Genomic DNA, 12,067 nt, shown 5'->3' with positions numbered 1-12,067 from the left:
TCCCTTTCGTGGAAGGCTGGATTTCCCGACGCAGGCGGTTACAAACGCCGGGAGAGGAAGAAGAAAAAGGAGTTGACTCAACTACATGCACTGCATGCAAGGGTACAAGCGCTAGAGGAACGAGAGGCAGTTCGCAGCACACGACCTGCCGAAGCTACACCCGAAGCTACCTTGCCATCTCGGCGGAGAAGCAACGTGGCTTCCATGGAGCTGCTTCAGGAGCCTGTCTTCACGGCTCCTGCTAGCTACCCCGTAGATGCTATCACGGAGTCTCAGCATTGCCACCTTATGACGCAGTGGATGGAATTGAAAGTCAAGGCGGCTGTTGGCTCTGTTGCACCTCCTGAACCTGGCGCAACTTTTCACTGCCGGCCGATTCCAGAAGGATATGCTAGGGTGATGGTGGATGAAATCACACAAGGATTTGAGGACCTCCAGCTTGACCACCCTACGGGTGAAGGGGAGACTCGGCTGGGTTCTTGTCCGAAGACTCCATGCCTATGGCGGAAGGAGCTCATCAACCTTCCGAATTGGATGCCTCCGCCTCCTCCTCCTCCTCCGGTGAGTCAGGGAACTCTGCCTCCTCCACCGCCTCCTCCTCCGGCGAGTGACGATCAGGGCACTCGGCCTCCTTCTCCGGCGCGTGGCGGCACTCCGCCTCCTTCTCCGCCTGCGCCGGCGCGCCCGAGCAGCCACCAGCCTCCTCCTTCTCTGCCTCGCCAGCAAGGGCGGAAGAGACCCGCCGCCGCCCTGGCTGCTCCGGCGCGTCGTAGTCCTTCTCCTCCGCCTCATAAGCAAGCATGAAAGAAGACAGCCGCAGCCACTCCGTCTGCTCCGGCGTCTAGCAGTACAGCCAGCGGCGGGAGGCAATACAGATACGGTCCACCTCTCAAGCCTCTAGAGAAGTTACTGTAGGAGAGGACAGAGGAGGAAAACGTGAAGATCATGCGAACCGAAGTGAAGGACTTCTTTGAAGGGTTGAAAGCAAAGAGACATCCACCTCCGGAGGAGAAGGTAGATCCGGTGAAAGCAAAGCGCACTATCGATGCCCTGAGGAAACCACCAAAGTCTTCGCCGAAAACCAACTATGAGCGCGTTACTGAAAAGGCATATCTCGAAGCAGAGCGGTCGGGAAGTACTGTCAGTGATCAAAGGTTAAAAGAACGACGAGCAGCTGGGAAAAAATTGCCCAGCTCGGCGAACAAGCAAACCAATCGTGCCCCCCCCCCCGCTCAATGTGTCTAGCAACATCGTCGCTAATGCTCCAGGGATGGTGCCCGGTTATAGCAATCTTGGAGATTACCTGCCCGACGATGTACATTATGATTTCTTGGAGGTGGACGAACACAGATACGAGTACGGGAAGCCTCTCGTCAAAGATGAAAAATCTCTAACAACGATGATGCGAAGATTCCATAATTGGTACATGAAAACCTGCAGAGAGTCTGGGGGGACGAATACTTTGTATCTGAGAGTTAAAGAGGAGCACGACCTCGTTGGAACTGATCTATTGCATGTTCCATTTGAGGAGTTCTTCCAGTTCTTCAATCAAAAGGCCCTCGATAAATTAACGGTCACTTGCTACTGTCTGTAAGTACTACTTCTGTCATTAAGTCTCTATATATAGCTCAGCTCTTTCATTGCATGTATTTATAATTATCCTCACTATATTATGCAGATTGAAGATCGTCGAGTGCAGAAAAGCAGAAATGTATGATATTGGGTTCATTAACACAAATCTCATAGATGAATTTCAGGTTAAAAAGAACGCCGAAGAGGCCGAGGCCAACTTGCTCAAATCATTGTTAATAAATCAAAAAAGATTTAATACTCTTTCCTTACAACTTCAAGTGAGTGTTACTGTCGTGTGCATATTCGGTTTCCCTTATTACTCGAGCGAGGTTATAGTAATGTAATTGATGAGTTATGCATGCGTGCGCAGCTTCCACTATATTCTCCTGGAGATTAAGTTTGAGCGGGGACTAGTAACCGTCTTAGACTCGAGACGAAAAGATCCCGAGACCTATGCGGACATGACTAAAATTCTCAACAAGTAAGTTCAATAGATCATTATCGCACCATATCGGCAACTTTTTGTTCATTTCCTGATATCTCAAGTAATAATTATTTTCTTTGTCTTGCAGGGTTTGGAAACAGTTCACCACAGAAGCTCCGGGACTGCCGAAGGAGCTGCAATATAGATACCCGAAAGTAAGTACTACTAGCTAGCTAGTTGCGCGCATCTCCCGTTGATTCTAGCTACTTTCATCAATGCCATTTATAATGCTTCATTATCAGTTTGATTGACCTCTATTTCTCGTAAAGTGCTTGTGGAAGGAACAAGGGAATGATTACTGTGGATACTACGTGTGCGAATTCATCTATAATGCGACTTTGAAAAATAAGCGAGGCTACTCTAAAAGACAATATAAAGTGCGTAAGCAATAATATTCACAATTTCATTTTATTACACCATCATTTCTGTTGAGTTTCATTCATATATATGTATTAACCCCCTTCTTCAAATTAGACGTGGCAGATGCGGAATGAACTCCTACCACAAGATCGCATGAAAGCAATTAAAGAGGAATTGACGTGATTCTTTCTTGACCACGTCATCAATAAAGCCGGAGAATACCATGTGGAAGTTGAGTTCAAATGCTAGGGGATAGTAAGAGATCTTACATATTGTATATGTATGTAGCCAGTAGCGTCGGATAGATAATACGAAAACTTGTTGTTCGACCAATCTCTCGGAGAAGGAGAGGTCGATCACTTCTCTCGGTATGCATGACGAACTTCTGTACTTAATGGTTTCCTTCATTTTCTTACTAGCTAGCGTGTCGAGGGCCTCTATATGTATAGTACGTAGCGTCGACCAAGCACGGAGATAAGAGAGGACACTTCTTTCTATTAATTAATTAGCTACCTAACACAATATATGAAACACCTTAATTAACCATACAAAACCCCCAAATCCACCCCCCTTTCAGAAGAAAAAAAAACCCTAACCCCTGAACAGCTGACGCGTGGATGCCTATTGGTCCCGGTTGGTGCCACCAACCGGGACTAAAGGGCCTCCTGCCTGGGCTCGCAGCACCGGCCACGTGGAGGCCCATCTGTCCCGGTTAGTATAAGAACCGGGACTAAAGGCCTAGGCATTAGTAACGACCCTTTAGTCCCGGTTCCCCAACCGGGACAAATGGGCCTTATGAACCGGAACAAATGGCCCTTTTTCTACTAGTGGAGACACACATGATTCGGAATTTATTAGAATATTCTATGCGCTTCGCTTATATCTTTTGAGCTATATACTTTTTGCTCTAGTACTTCACTTTTATCTTTTAGAGCACGGTGGTGGTTTCGTTTTATAGAAACTATTGTTCTCTCACGCTTCACTTAGATTATTTTGAGAGTCCTACAAAACAGCGTGGTAAATTGCTTTAATTATGATAGGCATTCAAGATTAATAAATTTTTTCTTATGAGTGTGTTGAATACTATGAGAAGTTTGATGCTTGATAATTGTTTTGAGATATAAAGATGGTGATATTAGAGTCATGCTAGTTGAGTAGTTGTGAATTTGAGAAATACTTGTGTTAAAGTTTGTGATTCCCGTAGCATGCACGCATGGTGAACCGTTATGTGATGAAGTCGGAGCATGATTTATTTAATGATTGTCTTCCTTATGAGTGGAGGTCGGGGAAGAGCGATGGTCTTTTCCTACCAATCTATCCCCCTAGGAGCATGCACGTAATACATTGATTTGATAACTTGTAGATTTTTGCAATAAGTATATGAGTTCTTTATGACTAATGTTGAGTCCATGGATTATACACACTTTTCTTCCTTCCATCATTGCTAGCCTCTCTAATACCGTGCACTTTTCGCCGGTATCATACACCCACCATATACCTTCCTCAAAACAGCCACCATACCTACCTATCATGGCATTTCCATAGCCATTCCGAGATATATTGCCATGCAACTTACCACCGTTTCATTTATTATGACACGCTCCATCATTGTCATATTGCTTCGCATGATCATGTAGTTGACATCATATTTTTGGCAAAGCCACCGTTCATAATTCTTTCATACATGTCACTCTTGATTCATTGCATATCCCGGTACACCGCCGGAGGCATTCACATAGAGTCATATTTTGTTCTAAGTATTGAGTTGTAATTGTTGAGTTGTAAGTAAATAAAAGTGTGATGATCATCATTTTTTAGAGCATTGTCCCAAGTGAGGAAAGGATGATGGAGACTATGATTCCCACACAAGTCGGGATGAGACTCCGGACTAAAAAAAAGAGGCCATAAAAAAGAGAGAAGAAAAGGCCCAAATAAAAAAAAAGAGAAAAAGAGAGAAGGGACAATGTTACTATCCTTTTACCACACTTGTGCTTCAAAGTAGCACCATGATCTTCATGATAGAGAGTCTCCTATGATATCACTTTCATATACTAGTGGGAATTTTTCATTATAGAACTTGGCTTGTATATTCCAATGATGGGCTTTCTCAAAATGCCCTAGGTCTTCGTGAGCAAGCGAGTTGGATGCACACCCACTTAGTTCCTTTTGTTGAGCTTTCATATACTTATAGCTCTAGTGCATCCGTTGCATGGCAATCCCTACTCACTCACATTGATATCTATTAATGGGCATCTCCATAGCCCGTTGATACGCCTAGTTGATGTGAGACTATCTTCTCCTTTTTTTGTCTTCTCCACAACCACCATTCTGTTACACATATAGTGCTATATCCATGGCTCACGCTCATGTATTGCGTGAAGATTGAAAAAGTTTGAGAACACCAAAAGTATGAAACAATTGCTTGGCTTGCCATCGGGGTTGTGCATGATTTAAATACTTTGTGTGGTGAAGATAGAGCATAGCCAGACTATATGATTTTGTAGGGATAACTTTCTTTGGTCATGTTATTTTGAGAAGACATAATTGCTTAGTTAGTATGCTTGAAGTATTATTATTCTTATCTCAATATTAAACTTTTGTCTTGAATCTTTCGGATCTGAATATTCATACCACAATTAAGAAAATTACATTGAAATTATGCTAAGTAGCATTCCATATCAAAAATTCTGTTTTTATCATTTACCTACTCAAGGACGAGCATGAATTAAGCTTGGGGATGCTTGATACGTCTCCAACGTATCTATAATTTTTTATTGTTCATGCTATATTATATTCTGTTTTGGACATTAATGGGATTTATTATACACTTTTATATTATTTTGGGGACTAGCCTATTAACCGGAGGCCCAGCCCAGAATTGTTGTTTTTTGCCTATTTCAGAGTTTCGCAGAAAAAGAATATCAAACGGAGTCCAAACGGAATGAAACCTTTGGGAACGTGATTTTCGGAACGAACGTGATCCAGAGGACTTGGACCCTACGTCAAGACATCAACCAGGAGGGCACGAGGTAGGGGGGCGCGCCTACCCCCCCAGGCGCGCCCTCCACCCTCGTGGGCTCCATGTTGCTCCATCAACGTACTTCTTCCTCCTATATATACCTACGTACCCCCAAACTACCAGAGACGGAGCCAAAAACCTAATTCCACCGCCGCAACCTTCTGTACCCGTGAGATCCCATCTTGGGGCCTTTTCCGGAGCTCCGCCGGAGGGGGCATCGATCATGGAGGGCTTCTACATCAACACCATATCCTCTCCGATGATGTGTGAGTAGTTTACCTCAGACCTTCGGGTCCATAATTATTAGCTAGATGGCTTCTTCTCTCTTTTTGGATCTCAATACAATGTTCTCCCCCTCTCTTGTGGAGATCTATTCGATGTAATCTTCTTTTGCGGTGTGTTTGTTGAGACCGATGAATTGTGGGTTTATGATCAAGTTTATCTATGAACAATATTTGAATCTTCTCTGAATTCTTTTATGTATGATTGGTTATCTTTGCAAGTCTCTTCGAATTATCACTTTGGTTTGGCCTACTAGATTGGTCTTTCTTGCAATGGGAGAAGTGCTTAGCTTTGGGTTCAATCTTGCGGTGTCCTTTCCCAGTGACAGTAGGGGCAGCAAGGCACGTATTGTATTGTTGCCATCGAGGATAACAAAATGGGGTTTATATCATATTGCATGAGTTTATCCCTCTACATCATGTCATCTTACTTAAGGGCTACTCTGTTCTTATGAACTTAATACTCTAGATGCATGCTGGATAGCGGTCGATGTGTGGAGTAATAGTAGTAGATGCAGGCAGGAGTCGGTCTACTTGTCTCGGACGTGATGCCTATATACATGATCATACCTAGATATTCTCATAACTATGCTCAATTCTGTCAATTGCGCAACAGTAATTTGTTCACCCACCGTAATACTTATGCTCTCGAGAGAAGCCACTAGTGAAACCTATGGCCCCCGGGTCTATTTTCCATCATATTAATCTTCCAACACTTATCTATTTTTATTGCTTTTTATTTTTACTTTGCATCTTTATCATAAAAATACCAAAAATATTATCTTACCATATCTATCAGATCCCACTCTCGTAAGTGACCGTGAAGGGATTGACAACCCCTTTATTGCGTTAGTTGCGAGGATTTATTTGTTTGTGTAGGTGCGAGGGACTTGTGCGTGGCCTCCTACTGGATTGATACCTTGGTTCTCAAAAACAGAGGGAAATACTTAGCTACTTTGCTGCATCACTCTTTTCTCTTCAAGTGAAAACCAACGCAGTGCTCAAGAGGTAGCACTTCTTAACCGCCCTCTCCTTGCAAGAAGTGATGGCATGTGATCTCTCGGGGTAGCAAGTTAAAAGCATGCTTTCATGGTATGTCAAAATGATACTTCATTTATTTCACCAATTGATTGTAAATAATAACAACACCTAAAGGAAGGATGCAAATCAAAGTTGTACTCACACAAAATTGCAAAGAAAGAAAATAAAAATAGATGTGAAGGTGTGAATGTAGTACATAAAATAACATTATTTGTTACCTCCGAGGATATAACACTCACATTATTTGTTACATCTAGGCTCTAGGGATATACCACTCATATTTCTCAATAGCATCAATGCACTATTCCGAGTAAAAATATGCACACCATTTCCATTTGCTAGAATTTGTGCGTCGAAGACAAGGATGCCAATAATAAGCGTTGTATAATTTCTCTAATTTTGTATGAAGAGGATACGAGGCGGTTATCAGACAAGCTCAAGTTGAGACTTCTAACCTAACTGTATAATTTAGTCGAGTCACTTTTTTTTTACTATACATTATTGGAATAATAGAGAAATAAATGTTTTCTTTTCCCCCTTACTTCTGCATCATCCCTGACCCACAGGCAAGCACAGTCGCACACCCCATTACCCTCTGGCCCTATCGGGACACGCAACTGTAGTTTCATGTTTGTTTGGTCACGTGCAACTGTAGTTGCATGCCTGCCGGCCCACAATCATCGGTTGCATGCAGTAGATATCTGACATACGTCTTCAACTAAATTGTTTATTTTTCAAAAAATTCGGTCGGTTTGCTGAAAGATCATTTGTTCCCCTAAGTGGGTTTTGGTGGAAATGACACTTGAATTGAGGACTAACCATGCTTATGAAATCCGCGGACAGATTGTTTTCGGTTGCAAGCAAAGATGGATCGTGACCCCTTCCCCTCTATCCATGGAAAAGAGAGAAAAAGTCAATGCATTTAAATTATGCATGTTTTTCGTTTCATTTGAGTCATCAGATAGCCACATTATTATGATGGGTCACATGAAACTTGGAGTAGAGTCTTATTGCCGACATATATCTTAAACCATATCCCAAATTCCTTTGGAATAGCCACCAAAAAATCATTGGAGGAAAACTCTTCATACACATCCTATATGTGCCTTTTTGTGTGGCACAAATATTTGTTTCGGTCATTCAGGATGAATATCTGGGGTTATTGAAGTTTTCCCAATAGGTGGATTTTTGTGTGGGCCCATATGAAGCCCACCCTTTATTCTGCAAGGGTTAGGGAAACTCCAACACGATTCATCAAAGAGCCTGCAAATGTCCGCACACTTTTTGCCATTCAAGGCCATGCAACAAACCTGTCCGGATGCATCCGCACAACCGAAATCCCACAAAACGGAAGCATAGCTGGGGAGGTTTGCGGGCGTACGGACATGCTCCACATAGGTGTCTCACACCTCGGACCCGGCCAATGGAGGCAGAGCCCACACATTTGGACAATTCCACCACTATCTCCGCGAAAGCCCGCCCTTTTCCCACTCTCTCCAATCCGATTGTTGCCGCCCACCACCCAGTTCCCGCCCATTTCATCGTCCAGCGCCGTGATGGATCTGATCGAGATGGTCGCCGTCACGCCGGAGGACCTGTTGGGGGTGGTCGCCCACAAGGCCAACATGGCGGCACACAATGCATGCCATGGCGCACAAAAGAAGAGCGAGGGCGATGCGACAGGGGCCGACCACTCAACACCTCCTCCGCCAAAGCCTGCCGCCTAGCTGCTACCAGTGTCGTGCAGTTGCCGCCCTGGCCAATGCAGCTGCATCCATCATACTACTTCGCCACCTAGCAGCTTGATCCACAGCAGTAGTCCGCATCCACCATCACCTCCATCCATCACGTGTCGTACAACGTACGTCAACCTCAACACGGTCTACAGCTTCACGGAGCCGTAGTCGCCGACGCTTGTTCGTTTGCGGTTGTCGGCTGTGTCTCCCTCGCCCGTTGGTACCCGGTCTCTGTTTGCCATGTCTTAACCGGGTGCGAAGGCGGATTAGGAGGAGGTGCTGATGAACATCATCCGCGTCGGACCCGGGTGGACATTTGGTGCACTAGGGTTGGATGGCCGAATCCCCTACCGCTGTCCGGGGAGACGTGTCGGCGTAAGTTTGGTCCGTCCATTTTGGTGAACCGCGTTGGAGTTGCCCTTATCTTTTTCCTAACTCGAGATGGATAGTTTTCGTTCTACTACTCCATTATTCCAATGTTCAAAAGCTCAAATACCTCCACATCCCTTGGTCAAAATACATCAATCCTTTGAGGAAAAGATAAGAGGAGCCCCAGCTCTATATTCTCACTTAAGCAAATCACGGTCCCCTTTGAGTTCTTTCAGGGAGCTGAGTTTGGGGATCTTTTCATTGCCTCTCTCTAGCTTTTGTACACCCGAAGCATACAAACTTATTGTGCGGAATTACATGACACTACAATCCCAACCTGGCTTTGATAATCCTGTGCCCGGAGAAAGCATCAGGTGTTCTTTCTAACTGCCATCACATGCATGTGCCGTGTGTGTGCAGAGAGGGTCCTCGAGAACAGCGATAATCTTTTCTTCACTTGTCAGTTTGCTCGCATTTGCTGGTCATATCACTGTCCTGATTTTCAGCCTACAAATAATATTAGACCCTCTTAAGCAGCGAACATTCGCTGGGAAGCATGACAATAGCGAACGTTTCTAAGGCAAGTTCTTCCGAGCACACATAACAATTTCTTCAGAAACACATAGCAAATTCTGGCAAACAAAGGATTTGCTGTGAAAATTGCCGCTCGAAGGAATTGCCATATTCTTGACACATAAATTCCCGCAAAAAACCTTCATTTGTCATGGTCCCCCAGCAAAGGTTCGCTGAATAGCATCACCGATAATATTTAGGAAATTTGGCAAATCAGAAGCACTGCTTGTCCATGCCTTTTTTCATGGAGTTATGATCCTCGTGACATGGAGTTGGCTGCAAACGAGTCGAGTTCGACTTTGCTCAGCTCAACTCATATTAAAATTCGAGCAAGCTCAAATTAAGTGAAGCTCAAGATCGAGCTGTAGAACATGACTCGTGCTCAGCTTGTAACGATATTGAGTCGATCTCGAGCTAGTTTCGAGCTAAATGAGATGATAAATTTTTTAAACTCTATGACTATTATTCCCACTAGATAAGGCACAACTTGACATAGAAAACATTAAAATATTTATCCCAATTAAAATGATGATAATATAAATTTCTTAGAATGACTTATTCTCTCACAACTGAAAGTCTAGTATCGACATAAGAGAACGATTTATGATTGGGATAAATATATACAGCGTAGTGCATGCCGGAGATGCCAAAAACAACACACTATTTAACACATGGCCGACCACGTACCATAATATGGCCTAAATTTTCCCTACAATTAATTAAGCTTCCATGTTTGCTTGTAAATAAAATGGAGAAAAATCCTGGGCGACATATATTAATAAATTATCCTATTTCCATTTAATACATGACATGATCATTTAACATAATTATATTATGCTGAGCCATCGAGCTAAAATCGAGCGAGTCAGTATTGACTCAAGATCAGCTCGTTTCTCAACTGAGCAACAGAAAGTGTTCATACTCAGCTCATTTCTTTTTGAGTCGATCTCGAGTCGAGCCAAAAAACGAGTCGATCTTGAGCGGCTCACGAGCCTCGAGCTTTTCTTGCAGCCATGGAGTACCATCTGAATTTGCATGAATACCTACATTAATTTGGCTTTCCTTGTTCATAGAGCGAAGCGTAGTTACTGCTTGTTCATAGTATTTATTTATTTAATTTACAGCGTATCAAAAAACATTAATCAACCAGTCAGAAAAGCAGTACTGGTGTCGTTTCTTACATCCTCAGAGCTCTCTCAGATTGATTACCATCATCTCTTGGTGTGGCTCCAATCAACAGCCGAGGCGTCGGAATCCATTGTCGAAGTTGAAGTGTGGCTTGGCGGCGGCACCGCCCCTGAGGATGTACTGGTGGTACGCCATGGCCACGGCGGCGCCAGAAAACGGGCCGACCCAGAAGATCCACTGCTCGCTCCACGCCTTGCTGTTGTTGTACACCACGGCGGCACCCAGGCTCCTCGCCGGGTTGATCCCGGTGCCGGTGACGGGGATGGTGGCCAGGTGCGCCACCACCACCGCGAACCCGATGAGCAGCGGCGCCAGCACCGGCACGTGGGTGTCCCGCGCCATGCGCTTCGGGTCGGTCGCCGAGAACACGGTGTACACGAGGACGAAGGTGCCGGCCGCCTCGGCCAGCAGCCCCCCCGCCTTGGAGTACCCCGGCGAGACCTCGTTGGCGCCGCCGCCGTAGAGCTCGTAGTACCGCGCGCCGTGCACGGCCCTGACCATCGCCGCGCCGCAGATGGCGCCGAGGCACTGCGCCGACGTGTAGAGGAGGGCGCGGGGGAGCGACAGCTTCCTCGCCAGCAGCAGCCCGAACGTCACGGCGGGGTTGACGTGGCCGCCGGAGATGCCGGCGGTGCAGTAGACGAGGACGGCGATCATGCCGCCGAAGGCCCACGCGATGCCCAGCACGCCGGCGCCGCTGCACGCTTCCGCGTCCGTCTGGCGCTTGTGGCCGATCACGGTGGCGATGGAGACGTAGACGAAGAGCAGACTGGCGGTGAACTCGGAGATGATGGCGCGGTACAGGGACCACTGGCCCAGCTCGCCGGCGTCGAACAGCCGCACGGCCGGAGGGTCGAGGTAGTCCTTGGTGACGCTGATATCGTTGTTACCATGGGCCTCTCTACTCTGCTTGCCCTGTGCAGCGCCGGCCATGTCGATATCGATCGACCTCTAGCTCAGCTGATTGATTCGGGAAGAAAAGAAGAGATCGATGGATGGAAAGAATCAAGAATCGGTGAAGTGTTCTGTCCATAACCTGCTGCCAAAGATGCATCTATATATAGAGAAGAGAGGAACCACTAGGCAGATGTGGTAAGCTATCTTCAAATCAAAAGAATCCAAAGAGTGGAAGGCCACTTATGCCCTAGCAGGCACCATTTACTAACCACGGAAAGCTCTTTTTTTTAAAGACGTCGATAACTGCCCCACGTGTGGTGTATCAGGTGGTTGTGCCGCACGCCCTGTGGCATGAAGACGACCCCGCCCGCACGACCGCGTCCGGGCGCGCGCAGCCACAGACCGCACGTCCGGTGCAGCGCGATCGCCCCGCACGAGCACATACGGGCGAGCGAGCACGCGGCCCGCACGACTCTCTCGACCGTCGCCCCTCCCCGCCTGCGAGCCACACGCCCCGTGTGTCACACGCCCCGCGTGTCAGTAACCA

The 12,067-nt window shown here is 46.0% G+C and overlaps 1 protein-coding gene across 1 annotated transcript; it reads right to left on the bottom strand.

Annotated features, from left to right (window-relative positions):
• Positions 1–10,479: 10,479 nt before the first annotated feature.
• On the bottom strand, positions 10,480–11,683 carry LOC123141056 (aquaporin PIP2-5). Its single transcript, XM_044560295.1, has one exon. It carries the CDS (start codon positions 11,554–11,556, stop codon positions 10,669–10,671), a length of 888 nt encoding a protein of 295 aa, XP_044416230.1. The 5' UTR covers positions 11,557–11,683; the 3' UTR covers positions 10,480–10,668.
• Between the last annotated feature and the right edge of the window lie 384 nt (positions 11,684–12,067).

This window comes from Triticum aestivum, chromosome 6D (assembly GCF_018294505.1).
Source record: "Triticum aestivum cultivar Chinese Spring chromosome 6D, IWGSC CS RefSeq v2.1, whole genome shotgun sequence".
Classification (NCBI taxonomy): Eukaryota; Viridiplantae; Streptophyta; class Magnoliopsida; order Poales; family Poaceae; genus Triticum; species Triticum aestivum.
Note: the sequence above shows the minus strand (reverse complement) of the source record. Positions and strands in the feature narration are given on the sequence as shown.

Bases quoted from the DNA above. Each gene is read 5' to 3' on its own strand.
- LOC123141056 (XM_044560295.1), bottom strand. From the start codon at position 11,556: ATGGCCGGCGCTGCACAGGGCAAGCAGAGTAGAGAGGCCCATGGTAAC.